The 18,973-nt window shown below is 37.6% G+C and overlaps 1 protein-coding gene across 7 annotated transcripts in view; it reads right to left on the bottom strand.

Annotated features, from left to right (window-relative positions):
* Positions 1-221: 221 nt before the first annotated feature.
* DSPTP1 (dual specificity protein phosphatase 1) overlaps positions 222-18,973 on the bottom strand; it is a 76,494-nt gene continuing 57,742 nt past the window's right edge. For all 7 annotated transcript variants that reach the window (XM_089150365.1, XM_089150366.1, XM_089150369.1 and 4 more), the window contains one exon: positions 222-1,825. In XM_089150365.1, coding sequence (XP_089006491.1) covers positions 1,782-1,825 — 44 coding nt within the window. In that variant the 3' untranslated portion in view covers positions 222-1,781. The remainder of the gene's footprint in view (positions 1,826-18,973) is intronic.

The raw sequence follows: 18,973 nt of genomic DNA, 5'->3' as shown, positions 1-18,973 counted from the left end.
CCTCACCCCCTATTATTAAAACCGTCTTCACTTAGATTTTATGTATAGGTTTCCAATTTTATCCCCACTGTGTAATGATATTAGTAATAGGGGATCTAATTGATATTCTGGATAACTTTGGGGTAGCCATGAATACTGTTTCAGAAGCTTCACTTTCTTGCAACATCTCCGATTCAGGTCCAGCTAAACCTACCATTCGACTGATCACCTTTCTTGAACGTTTACAATCAAATGCTCCTTTCATTTGATCATTTGAATTACGATCCCAAGCTTTATGTTGATATGCCACTGAAATTCAATCTTTCGACCACAGAAGATGCTTTTCCCAAGCTTCCGAGCACTGAGAATGGAACGGTTCCTGTCCAGGATCTACAGAGGTTTATAGTGACGTACTTGGACTGTGCCAGAAGCGATTTGGTATGAACACCAGTGAAATTCCAGTGATTTGGTATGAATACAAATGAGTCAGTAAGACTCGGTAAGATTTGGCATACCACATGGGTTTTATTCTCTTTCTTTGTATTCATTGATGGTTTCATTTTCTTTCTCTGTATTCAGTGATGAAAATCATAAGGAGACGGAGAGATGGGCTGGTATTACAACCAAGATTTTGCAGGTAGACCGGAATGCAACAGAAGATGACCTGAAGAAAGCTTACTGGAGACTTGCCATGAAATGGCATCCACACAAGAATCCTAGTGAGAAGAAGTCAAATTTTGATTTTGAGAACCCTAATTTCGAAGAAAGAAAGATTAGAAAAAGGAATTTCTCCTGTTTATATTTTTTCTGACCTCAATTGAAAGACCTGCACATGGTTTGCTACCAAATCTCAGCATTGCAAACCCTAAAATAATATGAGTTATTTTCATATGGACCCTGAGGTTTGGTCTATGTCATTTTTAGTCCAAAAAAATTGAGATTTTGCATATGCCTCCCCCTGTACTATAAAAAAAAATCAATTTAAAGACAAATTATCGTTTCTATGATCAATTTGTCCTTATTCTTTTTTTTTAACAAATTTCATTTGCACCCCTGAAGTTTGGTTTATGTCATTTTTAGTCAAAAAAAACTAAGACTTTGCATTTGCCTCCCTTATACTATAGAAAATATCAATTTAAGGACAAATTATCACTTTTATAACCAAATACACCTTGTTTGAGCATCAAAACTGCAATCCTCCATAGTCAAAGGTGTTAGATAAAAGCTTCTCTATCAAAACCTTACCATAATTTTAATAACCCAATAGATTTTCAGGGCAACTTACAGCCACTTGGTAGATTCAGGATAAATTACTCTTGGAATCCAAACCACCGCACTCGTACAAAATTAGAAAGTTCTAAGATGCAATAATACAATGGAGCAAACACACTCAGCTTTTTTGTGTCAGTTAGCTGGTGTGGACCGGAAATGGGTGGTGACTGGTGCATGCAAGGGGTTTGGTGATGAAAATGAGGTTTTTCCATTTAGGGACATTTAAAAAAAATAATAATAAATTTAACTTGATTACATCAGCATTTAACTGATTTCTAAAGATAGGGTCTGACTGGTAAATTGGATGCCTCAGGGTGGCATTAATTTTTGGGGAAACCTCAAGGGGGTGATGCTGAAAATTTCTCAAAAACTTCAACATTTAGACACACAAGGTTTGGATTTCAGCGCTCCAGATCTATAGTACATTTGACTGAATCACTTACTAAAGAGATTGATTTAGTCACTTCTGAAACAACGTGGAAACAAATTCGCCATTGAGATTGTACAGTGTATGATACTCCGTATTTCATTCATCCCTCCTGCTTATTTTCATTTCCCGCATCTCCTTCATTCTCTAGACAGCAGCAAAAGATTATAAAATTAAGCTACAGAAAATCAAAGGAAGAAACAATAAACAGGCAAAAATTCTTCTAAGAGACTTCTTCTCAAAGGGTAGCCAATCAAACGTATTGGAAATTCAAACAAGGTTCGACATTACTTGCTTTCAATTGAAGGTGAATCACAACAGCACAACAAAACCATAATTCAAGTTAAAAATGAAGAACAAACAGGGCGTTTAATGAAGTTATAATAGCAAAGTAAATCAACTCAATGATTTGGAGTCACTGCAAAAAGGAAGAACGGGATCTAGGTAAGGAAAAAGATTTTCAAAACCAGAATGAGAAATCAATGCAGAACCTCGTGTTTGTTACGTTCAAACCCATTTGGTTTATAACATAAATTCTGAGTAAAAGAGTAGATAAGGTTTTTTTCCAATGAGGAACCCCTTGAAACTGCCCAGGTTTATGGTTCAGGTCCAAAGGAAAATCCTGCTTACGTGAAACAGTCCCCCTAACCTGCGTAACACTTGACTAGTTGGGGACTCAAACCTGGGACCCCACTGAAGCACATCATCCTATACCTATACCAGAGAAGCATACCCATGTGGCATCAGGGCCACTGAATGGTCCTATCATATATCAAATAGGAAAGAAATAAAGAATATTTTTTCTTCCAAACTGCCTGATTTAACCCAGATTCTAGGATTTAGGGATTTGGGCATACTTACATCACTGCCTCTCCATTGGTTCATTTACTGTACAAAAAACTGACTCCAACAGTAGTCACTGCATTTCATTTCCACTTTTTTTTCATATTCAGTGGCCTAGGTTGAATTTAAAGTGGTTGCGACATCCACAGGGGGTGGAACCCAATGTTGTATCAATTTTCTTAACTCAATCCCAACATCAAGTTGAAGATGAAATCACCTTCCAAGTGAGTTTCCTTTAAAATCTATATTGTGAGTCCGACTCCTCTCCAACTCCCTGTTAGTACCAGCTCCTTCCAAAGACAGACAGGAAGGGCCAAAATGATCGTCCTTCGCCTTCCTGAACATCCACCTTGAGTTGGGGTCCACCTATAAGAGGTTTGGTGATGTATCCCCATATTGAAAAGGATCAACTAGGGGCCAGTCTTCCAAATTTTCAATTCAGAAAGTAAGGGTTTTAAGATTTTAGGGTACTTGGTAAGGGTACACAAGAACGTGGGTTATAGAGATTAGATAGCAATCGAACTGTGAGAGAACTTGGGTGAATAGGAAATATAGGGATAATCCCAGTTTGGGACAGTTTTGATCATAAAGATTGTTGTATTGTTGTAGATCTGAATTTGATATTTGAGATTCTTGGGAATATGAAATTAGAAACTAGAGTTACCATTCACGGTTATTATTCACATGAACAGTAACTTTAGCTGTCCTAGTAGAACTATAACTTCAAATAAGACTTAAATACAATAAATTATTGGCTAATTGGAAATCAAAATAACCTACACATAAGCCAACGATTTCAGCTGTGCTGGTGTGCAAGGTCCCTATGCTTGACCTACAACTGATAGTGTTGGTGTAAGGAGGAAGCCCTACACCTGACGTTATTCTTAGGCAGCCAAACTACATCATTGGAAGAGTTGTGAGGGACAAGAACCTAGAGAGGACCTCAATTCCTATAATGTAGACTGTATTGGTAAGCAAATATTGTCATTCATCAACTATGGCAAACAATTTGCAATGAAGGGAGTAGAAAGTTCAGTTTATTTATTTTTATCTATATATAGCTATCTTTGGATAATTATAACTTCAGCCCTTTCTCACCTTTCCTTGTTTCTAATACATAAAATTTTAAGGGAAACTTCTTTTGGACCCCCTAAAGTTTGGCCCAAGTCACTTACAATCCCAAAAAAATGATATTTTGCATTTGCCTCCACTTAATATCCAAAAAAGATGACCTTAGGAGACATCACTAATGACCAAACGGTTTCCACTAGTTTAGCCATTTTTATAACCGAAATGCCCTTATACCCTTTTGATTTCTTTATTTAACTTACCAAAGTAAATATTACCAAAAAAATAATAATCAAATTTTAACAAAAAGTTGAAAAAAATAATAATGATGGTTAACTTGTATAATTTGGTTGAAATAATATTGTAATCTATATAATATTTCTTAATGTCTTAAATGGTTAAATGGGGATGCAAAAATGTTTAACTCAGGAAAATTAAAATAAATTATTTTTAACCTCTCAGATAGTTAAATGGGGATTTAAACGTCTTTGTTTCATATAACTTGAAGTTTTTAACTATTTGATTGAACTAAAAACTATTATGAAATAAAATATTATTTAAACCAAATTATGGAAGCTAACTTCAACCTTAAAAATTTCAAAAAAAATCAAACATTACTTGAAAAAATTGGACTAAACCACTAGTAGTAACCTATTCGCCCCCCCCCCCTCCCTTCCAAGTGGTTTGATGGTCTAAGTGTCAAACCCTAGCTTTGTTCACGGTGTACAAGTCCCCATCTCTAAATATGTCAACAGTAAAATTTACGGAGAGTAGTTTAGAAAGAAAGAAAGAAAAAAAGGAAGAAAAAAAAAGTTTAACTACAGAACCATTAGAAAACTATCAACCGAGAATGCAAAGCATAATCTCAAATGGAATAGGAATTTCAAACATGATGTAGGTTTACATAATGGAACTAGTATTTTGCCCAAAAAAAAAAAAAACCACTGAAAAAATTATCATTCAAATATACTAATAATGATTGGTTCCGACTATATCACATACAGGCATAGAATCATTAGCATACATGAATTCTTTGATAGAATGGCTACATTACAACAAATCAACAAAATACAATGACCAACTAGATTGAGAGATAGTGTCTCACGTATAATAATTTCAAGCCCATATTTCATGTATGCATAATTTAGAAAATAGCTTTCAAAATAGTAGCAATTAATCAAAAACTAAGTTTAACAACACAAAATAAGAGATCATAGTCATAGATTAGACATATATTAATTTGAAAACAATACAAGATCATTTAAGTCATGAACAAAAAAAAAGAAGAAGGGGGAAGTTTGGAACTGTTGGGTACAACTATTGTGGCTTAAGAAGAGTTTGAAGGCAAGAAAAAAAAAGAGGGGCAAAAGAGGTGTTTAAAGGCAAAGGAACTTTGGAAATCAGGTGAGAATAGGATAGAAATCAACAAAAACTAAGGAAAAACAAGTTGCAGTGTTGAAACCTGAGAAAATTTCAATCGAACCCTACAAAATTTCGGTCAAACTTGGTAACGATATGAAATATTGGCATTTCGCTTTGATTTGAGTTTTTGTGCACGCATTTCTGTCGAAATTTTGCATGTTTCAATCGAAATTTATTCCATCGTTACGATAATAGATATGGAACTTGAGTAAAGAAGGAAAACAGCCTATTTTGGTGTGCCCACAAATTGAACCTACTACAAAGTCGGGCCATCATCAAGGTGGGGAAAGAGTAAGCCAGCCTAGAACATATCTCTTCCCCTTACCCCACCCTCTTAGGATTCCTATGTGTTCCTTTCCTAATAATTTGCCAGCAAAGGCCAAATGGTATAACATCTGTGATGTTACCCATTTATCAAAATAGAGTCATTACATTTACACATATATCAAAAAAGAATTATTCTCTACCCTTTGATAATGCCTGGAGTCTAAACGATGTCAAAGGTAGGGACGACACTTAAAACCAGGATCCAAACTAAAATTTAAGGTAAACTTAGATTTAAAAAATGGGGGGGGGGGGCAAAATCTAAAATTTTAAGGTGACTTGGGAGCCTAGTATGAAAAATTGCCAAAACATGGCAATATTTCAATGTATTGCCAAGTAGTGACACGAAACTATACAACGAAACCGACATTTCTTGTTTTGAAACAAGGGCGATATATCTGATAAGCATGCATTTATCATTATTTATTTGATTTAATTTCTCATACTTATTTAATTAAAAGAGAGCTACTTTGAGTATTTTTGTGTATTTTTCAGGAATAAGGTGATTTTGGTTATTAGAGATCATGTGGAGTAAAGTTGGCACATATATTAGATATTGGTGGATTTTAAATCATGGGATTCAATCTTGCTGCCCAAGAGAGCATCTCTTAGCCAAATTGAAAACAGGTGGAGGTCTAAGGAACAAAATTGGTAATAAATCTGAAAATCGTGTAACAGACCCACCTTCAGTATTTTGGGCATATCTCTCGTATGAGCTCGGATTGCGGTGATTCAAGATGCTATGGAATGATATCGAAAATATCTGTAACTTTCTATTTTTGAGTTTTTCCAAAATCCGAGCGAATAAAGCTCAAATTGAAGGGTAAAGAGAGGGAATTCATTGTGTGCGGGATACAAAAAGGAGAAGCCAGCCACAGAGAAGAGGAGAAGACGGCGAACACGGATCTTGGCTCTCATCTCTCTCGTTGCTTAAGAAGAAGACTGTTAGAAAACAAGCATTAAATAATCAAAACAACAGCTGAACTTGAACAAAGAAAAGAGAGAAGAAGAAGAGAAGAGAGATGAAGAACTAGTAGAAGAGGCTTGTGATTCTTGCTTAAGCGTCTAGAATCATAGAGCCCTGATTCTTGCTTAAGCGTCTAGAATCACAGAGCCCTTTTATTTATAGCTTCTAATGAATCTCATACAAATTGAGAGACAACTAATTGTCCTCTAGAAAAAGGAAACAAAAAATTACAGCTTTAGTAACTTCCTAGCTCCTAAAATAGAAAGTTCTGAAAATAGAAAATAATACCAAAATAGAAACTATGCTTTATAAAAACTCCCAAACTTATGTAGCAAGACTCCTACACCAGAAATAGAAAGTACGGTAGTAGCATCACTAGCATTATACTGTCCACGTGAATAGTAACACAGATTTTACTGTCACGTGAACAATATCATGAACGGTAAAAACAGATTTTTCACTGTTCACGTGAATAGTGTCGTGAACAGTAAATAGCCCAAGTGTACATACTTCAACACTCCTCCTCAAGATGGAGTGTACACAAAGAAAACTCAGCTTGCACAATAAGAATAAACTTGTAAAGTAGCACCAATCTTGAATCGTGTAGCAATGGCAGGTGTCAATAAACACTAAGAAAACTTCACCTAGGAGATAATCAACACCAACTTAAAAAAAAAACTTTAATTCTTCATGTCAATAGAACCATCCAATATTGAGAACAATCAACTATGTTGAAGACGAACAAAGTCCATAAGTATAGCAAGATCAAAGACAATATCCATATAATGTCGGTAGTAGGGAGAAATAAACACACTAAATCTTCAAAATTATAACTCCAAAGTCCATATAAATGCTTCACAAGAACGCAAGTAATAGGTAGGCAAAAGGCATTATCCACATAATGCTGGTAGTAGGGAGAAATATCCACACTAAATCTTCAAAATTGCAACTCCAATGTCCATATAAATGCTTCATAAGAAGGCAAGTAACAGGTAAAGTATGGGTAGGTAAAAGACAATATTGATTACTGTGGACTAAGTTGGTAAGGTAGTATGGGATACTACGGACCAAGTAGAAAGTTAAATGATAGTATGAGTTATTGTAAACCAAGTAGGTTAGGTAAAAGACAATATGGGTTACTGCAGACCAAGTAAGGTAAGGTAAAAGACAGTATGGGTTACTGCAGACCAGTAGGTAAGGTAGTATGGGTTACTACGGACCAAGTAGGTAGGTAAAATACAGTATGGGTTACTGCGGATGAAGTAGGTAAGGTAAAAGACAATATGGGTTACTGCAGACCAAGTAGGCAAGGCAAAAGACAATATAGGTTATTGCGGACCAAGTAGGTAAGGTAGTATGGGTTACTACGGACCAAGTAGTTAGGTAAAGGACAATACAGGTAAAGGTAGGTAATGATATTGTTGTAGAATGCCATAAGTTGAGGACAAAGATCTTCACAAATAATATCCATCAGTACATCTTGAGTAGATATAGAATAAGATACCATTCTCCCCCTCACGTGTAGCATTACACGTGGATAATTAATGATGACCAGTGACAAGCATCTTAAAGTATGAGCACAAAAGAAACCCAAGAAGGAAAAGTAGCAGCCACAAAGCAGTGTATTATTCACTAATAAAGCTGATCAAGCAATAGTAAATTGTCTCACTGGACAAAGTCTTGTTCACCAAGGGGGGGGGGAAATTTTCTGAACCACCACTAACCCTCAAATAGGGCAGGAGAAAACTATTGAACCAGCTTGGAATCTCAGAATTGCAGTAGTTGCTGCAGCAATCCACTCAGAAGAAGTGCAATAACAGTTGTTGCAGTAGCAGATAATATCAGATCTCGAACCATAGCAGCATACTTCTGCTAGATTTGAAACTCTAACAGATCTCGATATGAAGGAAACGTAGTCCTCTAGGTCTTTGTAAAAGTATTAGATAAAAAGAAAGCTAAACTTGATTCTGAAATAAACAACGGAAGAAGTAGTAAAGCAAGACGGTAGCACCAGAATTTTTCAGAAGAGAGAAATTCAATGAAACAGGGGTACTAGTATACGACTTGCAACTAAACTTATAGCACAAACAATAGAAGACAATACTTAGGTGTTGCAATCCGAATTATGGACATATCTTTGCAAGAATCAAGAGGAATCCTAAGACATCAGTATAGTGCAGATTGAACTTCAGATTTGCACAAAAAAATAGGGTAGTAGCAGCCTCAGTTGAATCAAAGAGGTAGACATATCCCCAGAAAGCTAAGGGCCTTTTTGTAGTATTAATACATAGATACTTGGTGCTTCAAAAGTCAAAGAGAAGGACAGCCATTCACAATTACTGCAGCGAAGGTTGGGGCTACCCTAGATAAGAAAAAGGGAAAAAAATTGGGCAGCCAAGAGAGAGAAAACAGTCCCAAGGTTGATTAAACTTGCTCTGATGCCATGTTAGAAAACAAGCATTAAATAATCAAAACAGCAGCTAAACTTTAACAAAGAAAAGAGAGAAGAAGAAGAAGAGAAGAGAGATGAAGAACTAGTAGAAGAGGCTTGTGATTCTTGCTTAAGCGTCTAGAATCATAGAGCCCTGATTCTTGTTTAAGCGTCTAAAATCACAGAGCCCTTTTATTTATAGCTTCTAATGAATCTAATACAAATTGAGAGACAACTAATTGTCCTCTAGAAAAAGGAAACAAAAAATTACAGCTTTACTAACTTCCTAGCTCCTAAAATAGAAAGTTTTGAAAATAGAAACTAATACCAAAATAGAAACTATGCTTTCTAAAAACTCCCAAACTTATGTAGCAAGACTCCTACATCAGAAATAGAAAGTACGGTAGCATCACTAGCATTATTGTTCACGTGAACAGTAACACAGATTTTACTGTCACGTGAACAATATCGTGAACAGTAAAAACATATTTTTTACTGTTCACGTGAATAACCAAAGTGTATATACTTCAACAAGACCACATCTCTCTCTCTCTCTCTCTCTCTCTCTCTCTCTCTCCCTCTCTCTCTCTCTATGTTTCATCTTTATTTGTCTTATGAAACTTTGTGATAATGAGTAGCTAGTTCATTTTCTTTGGGATGTAGATGAACCACTGCTTATTTCATTAATATGAATGTTCTATATCTTCTAGTTGATTGTGTTTGAGTCTGGTCAAAGATGTTCCATAGCTCAGCAAACTAAGCGTGCCAAGCTTCGGCGAAGGACGATAGTCTTGCAAAAAAAGGGCATATCTAGGAAGACCATCCTTAATTTGCTTTGAAGTGTAGAGTTATATCGGTTAGTGAAAAAGCATCGGGGATTCGAAATCGCAAAGATCTTCACGTATTCATAGTTAAAGTTTTTGCATTAATTAATAGATTTGATTTGAATTTGGTTTTGTTGATTTCAATCTTAGTAACTTAGCCTTTTAGTTCCCCATGGTTCGACCCTAAACTTTCAGCTAGCTAGATTAGTATAGGATTTTATTTTTGATTGGTTAGCGACACAATCAATATATTGTGAGTGGTTCATTTTCTTGGCAATATTTCACTAAAATATCACCTATATAGGTGAGTTCAAACAGAACTTTCACTTCATTTCAGCGAAAGTTTGGTTTTCCTCTTAAAAGCATCTCACTCCTAGATTTTCTTAATTCTTGCTATTTTTCCACCAAATCTTCGACATCTAAGGGTGGTCCTTGCCTGTTTCATGCCGGCAATTTCATGCAATGCATCAATCAAGTGGCATTTTGCTCGATTCTTGGAGAACTTCGTCTCAGAGGCAACCACTATCCTCCAAACTTACTCTTCACAAAAATGAATGCTATAATAATGTTGGATGGGAATGAATTTAAAGTAAGTTGAACAACATGGGTCGATCTACAAAGTCGACATGCTAGAATTTTTCTTCTTAAAGTAAATTATTTATTTATTTTCAAGCATAAAAATTTGTATTTTCCTACACTAAAAATGCAACAAATTTACATGATATATGTCTTGAATGGAGATTGAATTAATATATTGGGAACACTACGGGCCAATCTACGGTCTCACGAAGTTCAAATATTTTTCCACCTAATAAATACTTATTTTGTTTTTCAAAAATTATCAAAATATTTATAAAAAATATAAATAATTACGGGAAAATAGGAAAAAGGTTTTGAAAATTTTAGAAAATTATGGAATAACTATGTACCGGTTTTGGTATGGGCAGCCTATTTTCTTGCCAAAATACTTTAAAAATTCATTTTATATTTAAAATAAAATATGTGGCAAGGGAAAATTTGCTAGCTAGGTATGATTGTTTCTTTTTCTAGAGAAAATTATTTTGGTGTTGTTTAGTGACTTATACAATCTTTTTAGATGCAATAGTTATCATGTTTGCTAGTGGGAGTCAGAGAAGAGGTGGTTCACAAGGGGAATAGTAGGGACAGCCATAAAGACAGGCAGTAAGAGTGAGGGTTGACCCCGCATGACAGTATTGTGTGGTGACTGATGGAAATAGGAATAAAACACAATGTAATTTCTACAGTAAGAAGTTAAATTCAAGTGGCATCAATAGGTTCAAGACACACATCACCATGAGTTCAAAGGACATGGCCACATACATGAAGGCCCATCCGGATGAAGTGAATGTACTTAGGGAGATAGAGAGATGGAAGGGGAAGAAGAAAGAGGAAAAGAGGAGAGTGGACAGAGGATTAGATGAGGCAATGGGGACCTTCAACACAAAGGGTTGATTTAGATTCTGATGAGGATGTTGATCCCATTAATGTGCACAGAGAGCTAGAGGAGAGGGAGTTGAGGCGGGCGATGGTAGAGAGCAAGGCATCACACCATCAAAAGCAAGAGAGGACCAAAGCTAGAACTATAGGAGCTGGTCTCTCTAGGGCTAGAGCATCTCAATTTGAGGTTGGACCATCTAGATCAAGGGGAAAGGGTGCATTTATGGCATGTTTAGCAGATCATAAAGTCAAGAGGGTCACTCCTCCAGCAGAACCAGCACCATCTGATTATCTACGCCATTGGGACCCGATCCTAGAGCAGGATCCTAATGTTTCCAAGATATTGGCGAAATCTTGCCAACGGCCACTTTTTGGCTGCCTTAGGGGCTTTAAAAAAAAGCCCTTGTCTCGCTCGAGAGAGGCATATCTCGCCTCTCTCTCTCCTCTCTATCTCGTTGGAAGCCCAAAATTGGCCGGAAAACTCGATTTTTGGCCGAAATTTGTTGGGGATTCAACATAGGAACACCATCTACTCATCTACAACAACAAATTCAAGCATTTTTAAAGTGATTCAAGCCAATTTCAAGTGTTCTTCAAGAAATGTAAGATTTTCCCCAAATTTGAATTTTTTTCAAATACAAAGTTTTACAATGGTTGTATGAGTGTGGTATAAATATATGTTGATGATCAAGCTTTGATCTACACTTTCATACAAAAAAAATTTAATTTTCTGTTATTAATTTTTTTTTTTTTTGAATTTTCGTATTTAAAAAATATATTATCTAAAAAATTAAAATTAAAGATTATAAATAAATACTTATGATATGAATGTGATTATTATTTATGTTAAACTATATTTAGAGGGCTACAATCTCATGTATTAATATTTTGATTATCCTGCTTAATATATTTATTTTTATTTTTTTATTTAAATAATTAAATAAAATAATTATAAAAAATAATATTTTATTAAAAATTTATCTTTTTTTTTTTTAAATGATTCTTATATTATGTAGTTTATTTTAAAAATAAAAATATGTCTTATAGAGCATTGTATATATGTGTTATTTTAGAACAAAGTGTGTGTTTTGTTGTTTTATAAATTATTTTTACATAAAATAATTATAAAAAAATAATGTAATTAAAAATTTATCTTTTTTTTTTTTTAAATGATGCTCATATTATGTAGTTTATTTTAAAAATACAAACATGTTTGTTTGAGCACTGTATATATGTTATCTAAAAACAAAGTGTGTGTTTTGTTGTTTTATAAATTGTTTTTACATTTTTTATGTATCTAAAAATTATTCTAATGATTATTTGGGAACATTCATGTATGTATTTCAGACTTTCAGTGTGGAACATTTGAATCTTAAATGGCAACTAATGGGAGTGGTGGCACTAAGTATCTTAAATGGCAACTAATGGGAGTGGTGGCACTGGTAGTGGGACTCAGGACATTGCTTGGCAACATGGGGATCCACTAACTGCTAACAAGAAGAAATCCCGATGCAAGTATTGCCTCAAGACTTTGAATTCTAGTGGTTCAACCAGATTAAAGCAACATTTGGCTGGTGGTTACAAAGATGTTTCCAAGTGTTCCAATTTTCCTTATGAAGTGCAAAAAGCAATTGCAGCAACTTTAAGGGGAGGGAAACAAAGAAAGGACGAGATGGCACAAAAACAAAGGGAATTTGAGGATATAGTGCTATCTAGACCTATTCTTGATGTTGATGAGGAGTCGAGCGACGATGAAGAGAGGAAGAGGGTTATGGGTGTTGAGTCACGAGCCGAATGGAGACAGATGAAGGCTGCAATGGAAGCTAGTAGACAGTCTGTACATGCTGAGAGTGTGAGGCAATATGAACAGACAACGGGAGCAGGTGGTTCAGGGTCAGGGGCATCCATGCCACCTAGACATGGTTTTCAGGGAACTGAGACTGAGAGGACCGAAAGGAGGAGGAGGAAGACTAGACATTATGATTCCACATTTGACCAAGACCCCTCCCTCTTCAACCAACAAGACATCTATGAAAGAAGCATTCCATATATGTTTGTTGGAGGTAGAGAAGGCAGCAGGGAGGAGGACACTAGGTTGGCAATCAGCAAATTCATGCTCTTCAACAACATTGCAGCCAATGTAGCCAAAACACCATACTATCAGGGGATGATCAATGCAGTTGCTAGGGCAGGTGTAGGGGTTAAAGGCCCAAGTGCTTGGGAAGTAATGAATAAATATTTACCCAACGTAAAACAAGAGGTGGATGAATACATTGGTTCATTAAAGGAAAAGTGGAGTACATCTGGTGTTCTTGTGATGGTTGATGGATGAACTAGTCCTACTAGACAGTCCATCATTAATTTCATGGCAAGCTGCAATGGAAAGACAGCCTTCCTTAAGTCAGTGGATGCCTCAGATAAGATCAAAGATGCTGACTACCTTTACAAGCTTCTTAGGGAGGTGGTCTTCTTAGTTAGTGGAAGCATGTATGCAATTTTTTGAGCATGTTGTGGATATTTTTAAGATAGTTAGTGTGTATTTTATATATTTTAAAATTATTTATATATTAAAAAATACTTATATAGTTATACATATATTTTTTTTATATTTAAAAATAGGAGGTTATTATTAGAAGCATGTATGTCATTTTTGGAGCATATTGTGGAGCTTTTCAAGATACTTAGTGTGTGTTTCTTGTATCATGCACTCTATTTTAAATATACCAGACATAGCTTGGGATCATGGGAGGCCACTGACAGCTGATAAGAGGAAGAGTGAGTGTAATTACTGTAAGAAACAAATAGGAGGAGGTGGGGCCACTAGATTGAAGGTGCATCTAGCTGGTGGCAACAGGGATGTAACAGGGTGCCCAAAGGTGCCTGTAGAGGTCAAGAAGGCAATGGCCTCATATATTAGTGGTACAAAGCAAAAGAGGAAAGAGAAGAGAACACAGAGGGATGAGTTCGAGGATGCCTGCTTAGATGGCCTTCCAGATTTTGAGGGTTATGGTAGGGATGAGCCAGGAGACAATGACCCGATCCAGGAGGCCGATCAGCTGAGGGTGATGATGATGAGTAGGGAGCAACAGAGGATTGATGACATCGGGGAGGCAACAGAGGGGTGCGGGTTGTGGGTCCTCTGAGAGCCGAGGGTATAGGAGGCATAGGTGGCTCCTAAGTCCCTATGAGGAGGTCTCAGAGTGTGAGGCAGGAGGCTCCTATCCCACGGGCCCCTACAAGGGGTCGAGCTTCCTCAGCACATCCTACAGATCCGGATCTTAAGATTCTTCGCAATGATCCGGCCCTATTTGCGAGGCCTGAGCATAAACAGAGAAAGTTGAAGCACTTATGGGGGAGTGTGAAGGAGAAAGTGGGGATGGATGGCTTTCTCCAAATGGGCGCAGTACCATAGTGTTCCAGCACATACAGCCCAAGGGCCCTACTACAGAGATATGATTGAGCAGATAGGCAGGGCTGGGAGTGGTGTATAGGGCCCCACTCCATATGAGATATATAATGTGTATTTGCCTAAGCATAAAGAGGACATAAATGAGTACATTAAGGGATTAAAGCCCATATGGAATCATTATGGAGTGACTCTGATGGCTGATGGTTGGACTGGTCCCACTAGACAGTCCATCATCAATTTCATGTTGAATTGTGATGGGAGGACAGTGTTCCTCAAGTCAATAGATGCATCCGGTGAGAAGAAGGATGCAAAATACATTTACAAATTAATGAAGCAAGTGGAGGAGGTTGGAGTGGAAAATGTAGTTCAAATTGTGACTGATAATGGCTCCAACTACAAGAAAGCTAGGTTGAAGATGCAAGAGAACTCCAGGTATCTAAAGTCTAAACATATAGTATTAATTTTCATTTGTAAATACATATATTTACATTACACATACATGTACACTTTATAACTTTGTATTGATGGCTTGATGCCTTGATGGATGGACAAATATAGGCTCTTTTGGACTCCTTGTGCTGCTCACTGCATTGACTTAATGTTGAAGGAGATTGGAAAGGTCAAGCTTGTGAAGAATACCGTGGACCAAGCTCGACATGTTAGCACCTTCATATATAACCACACCTATGCATTAAGGATGATGAGGGACAAGTGTCAGGGTGAGTTAGTGAGGCCAGGCATAACCAGATTTGCTACTAATTGGATAGCACTGCAGAGCTTTGGGAGTAGGAAGACTGGCCTTAGGAGTATGTTTGCATCAGAGGAGTGGTTTAACTAGGAGGGTTCTTCATCAGTGGGAGGAAGGAGAGCTCAGTTGACTATCCTTGATGAGACTTTCTGGCACAATGTGAGGATAGTGGTGAAGATGCTTGAGCCTTTGGTGAATGTGTTGAGGATGGTAGATCAGTAAAGAGAACCTACTCTAGCACACATATTTGCTGCAATAGATAGGATGAAGCAGCAAGTTGCTCAGGTCCACCCACGCGGCAACAAGAAAGTCCTTCAAATCATCAACGATAGATGGGAGTCTATGTTGCAGCATCCACTGCATAAGGCTGGTGAGTTGTTAAGTTGTTAAGTACTTAAGTCTAGTATTTAATTTAATTTTCATTATGTTATCACACTATTAAACATTAACTATTCCCTTTTATGACATACTTTTTCTTACACAGCATACTATTTAAATCCCAAGTACCATTACAAGGACAATCTTAGGATGAGGCAAGATTTGATGGATGCTGTCCAAACTGTAGTGGAGAAGTTCGAACCGGAAGCAGCTAAACAAGCAATCATCCTTATAGAGGTGAGATAGTGATTTGAATCATTTGATATTCACAATTCGTAGTATTATACTAAGTCCTTAACCTAGTAACTAGTTATTGTTTTTTCTCTTTATATATTAAATAAAGGCTTTTAGGGATGCCATTGGGACCTTCGGTCGTGCTGTGGCCATATCGGGACGGGAAACCGCCCCTGCGGATAAGTTCATTCATTTATTTCATTATACATTTAATTATCATATTCTATCTTTAATTTAGTTATTTAAGTATTAAAATGACTTGGAGTCTATGTTTGTTGCAGCTGAATGGTGGTTGCAATTTGGACGTGATTCACACAACTTGAGTAGGATTGCAAGCAAAGTGCTCTCCCAAACATGTTCGCCACCTGGTTGTGAGCGAAATTGGAGCACCTTCAGCCTCATTCACTCGAAGAGGCGCAACCGATTGGGTGTTAAGCGTCTAGAGGACCTTGTCTACCTACACTATAATATGAGACTGAGAGAGGATCATATTAGACAGGGGATGGATAGAGAGAGCACCAATATCGAGTTGGCCGACATATTTGAGATGGATGATGATGATAACCCGAGAGGTTGACTCGGACGGGGATAGTGGAGACGGATTGCTTGGATGAGGATGGAGGTCTTCCCAATAGTCGGATTGCGAGAGGAGATGGGGGCTGATGTGGGGGACTTCATGGCCCAGGAGGGGAGGCCACATGCAGAGCCCACCCGTCCCTTTGTGCCACACCCTAGTGCATCCACCCAGAGTGAGGATTTGATTTTCTAGTCCGACACTGAGGATGAGGTGACTCAGGCCTCCGGCGATGACAACGATGGTGGTGATGATGACAGTGATGATGATGATGGAGGGGATGAGGAGGGTGTGGGACCTCGTGATCAGGATTCAGCTGATCCTAGGGACAGACCACCACCACCACCACCACCAATACATGAGAGTCAAGGGGGGGACGACCACCGAGATTCACAGGAGAGAGTCCGTTCACCCACGCGTCACAGGATTCAGACCATACTGGAGCTGCATCTCGAGGCAAAAATGTTTCCTCTACATTTTTGAGGAAGAGGAGACAGCACGGCTGGAGCACAAAGGACACGCCATCATATGGGTCCTACCGTCCATCCGATGCCGAGAGTTTGGTGGGATCTATGAGATCGATGAGCATTGATGATGCTAGAGACTCCTCCACCTCCAGAGGATCCGGATGGCATAGGCCTGCAGAGTCCTCATATGATACTGCTGTGGAGAGTATTGGTTCTACCGAGTCGACTTATAGTTATGGTCCATAAGGACCATATGGTGTCCCTCCTGGCTATCAGATTCAGGGTCAAGCCAGTCAGCCACGACTGGAGCCTTATGGTTATGGAGCGGCCTATGGAGCTTATGGTGTCCCTCCCACTGTTGATTATCGAAGTCAGCCACTGCAACCTTATCAGTATCCTTATCCTTCTCTTGAGAGCCAGGGGTAGGGTGCTCTTTCATTTGTTGAGCAGATCTTCCACACTATTCCACAGCCACAAAGCCCACCACCACCAGTTCCTTTGGAGATTCACAACTTCCCACCGTTAGGGAATCCTATGCATGTGGATGAGGCCACATACAGAGGTGCAGTTCTTGACTATGTCCAAAACTATATGGGGCGGGGGCAAACATCATGGGAGTTATATTGTCATTTCTATGGGGTGCAGACGGAAGAGGGAGACCTTGAGGCTTGAATAGAATAGACTTGTAAGTAATAACATTCCAGCTTCTTCTTTAATTCATGTACTAATGTAGTAATGTACTATATACTTGGAATTTTGGATGTTACATTTTCAGTAGTTTTTTAGTAAACTAGTAGTTTTATAGTGTTTATTATGCTTAAAATAGCTAGTATGCAAAAATCCAAATCAATTTGAGTGCATTTGAGGCTCAAAATTGAGTTTTCAAGAATCTGGAAGAAAGTATTCGACCTTTTCCATGGTTGAAATGTTCATTTCGATCGAAATTTTTACCTTGGTTAGGCCCATCAAAGGCTTAAGGATACGACCCAAAACAGCCTATGGCTTTTATGGGCTAGGACTATTTTAGTATGTTAAAGTCAACCCACATATTTTGATCTTTATGGGCTAGACTTAAGCCCAAGTCTAGTTCTTGAAAAGTCAATAAAAGGGGCTGAACTTTGAAAAGAAAAACTCATTGTCAAAGGAGTATTCCTTTGTCAAGAATTAGGTAGTAGTTGAGTCATTAATAGTTAGGTGTTAGCTAGTGGTTGGATGTTACATTTAATGTTATGTCCCTTTTAGAATGCGATATAAAGAGACTTATGTAAGAGGCTGGAAAACACACTCATCATTTCAAATCAAAATTGTTTTGTTATCTATACTTCTCTTTGGAGAAACCTTGTCTTTGATCAAGGCAAGTTGGTGTCCGATCCAAACGACTTCCGGTGTGAAGCCTATGTGTTACTTTGTGCTCTTATTGTTCTCTCAATTCCCTCATATTGTTCCTTCAATTTCTTCATCACTCACAAATCTACTCTAGTGATCTACACTCCAGCCAAATTTCCAATTTAGTTTATAATTTTGCCCCTGTTTTGAGGATCTATTCAGCCCATATTGTTATGCTATTATCTCTGTAATACCACTCTTGTTTTCAGCCCTCTTTCACATCTGAATTTTGTTTCATCTTAAGTCTATCAAATCTGAAATTTATTCCTTGTGAAAGATCATATTTGGCTATTGTTTTCATCAATCAAATATAGTAGTACTACATTATTTGGTATCAGAGCCATGACAAGGAGTGAAAATTTTGGATCATCTAGTCCAACTGGTCATATGGTAGCAATGATGAAAATGTTCCAACAACTAAGCAACTAGATCACTGCAAACCAAAAGCAAGTGGAAGAGAGGCTCTCAGCAATAGGAGCCAAAGTTGTTGCTTCTACTCATGCTCCATATCCCCCACTTGGTGAAGAATCCCAGGTAGCTCACTCTATAGCCAACTTTCCCACTCGAAGAAATATAAGGAGAGAGCCCCAAAGGATTCTAGTTGTGCAACCAACCCTCGAAGAGCACCTACGGAGTTAATTCACTAGAGAACAACCTACATTCAATAGGTATGTTGGTGATCTCCAAAGGTTAAGCTTGAACACAAGGAGTTCATTCACACTAGCCATGATACAGGGCTAGTATTGGCTTTTCTTATGAGCG

The sequence above is a fragment of the Hakea prostrata genome, chromosome 3 (assembly GCF_041222555.1).
Source record: "Hakea prostrata isolate BN-2017 chromosome 3, UWA_Hpros_2, whole genome shotgun sequence".
In the NCBI taxonomy this organism is placed as follows: Eukaryota; Viridiplantae; Streptophyta; class Magnoliopsida; order Proteales; family Proteaceae; genus Hakea; species Hakea prostrata.
The sequence above is the reverse complement of the archived record's forward strand: the minus strand, read 5'-3'. Positions and strand labels throughout refer to the sequence as shown.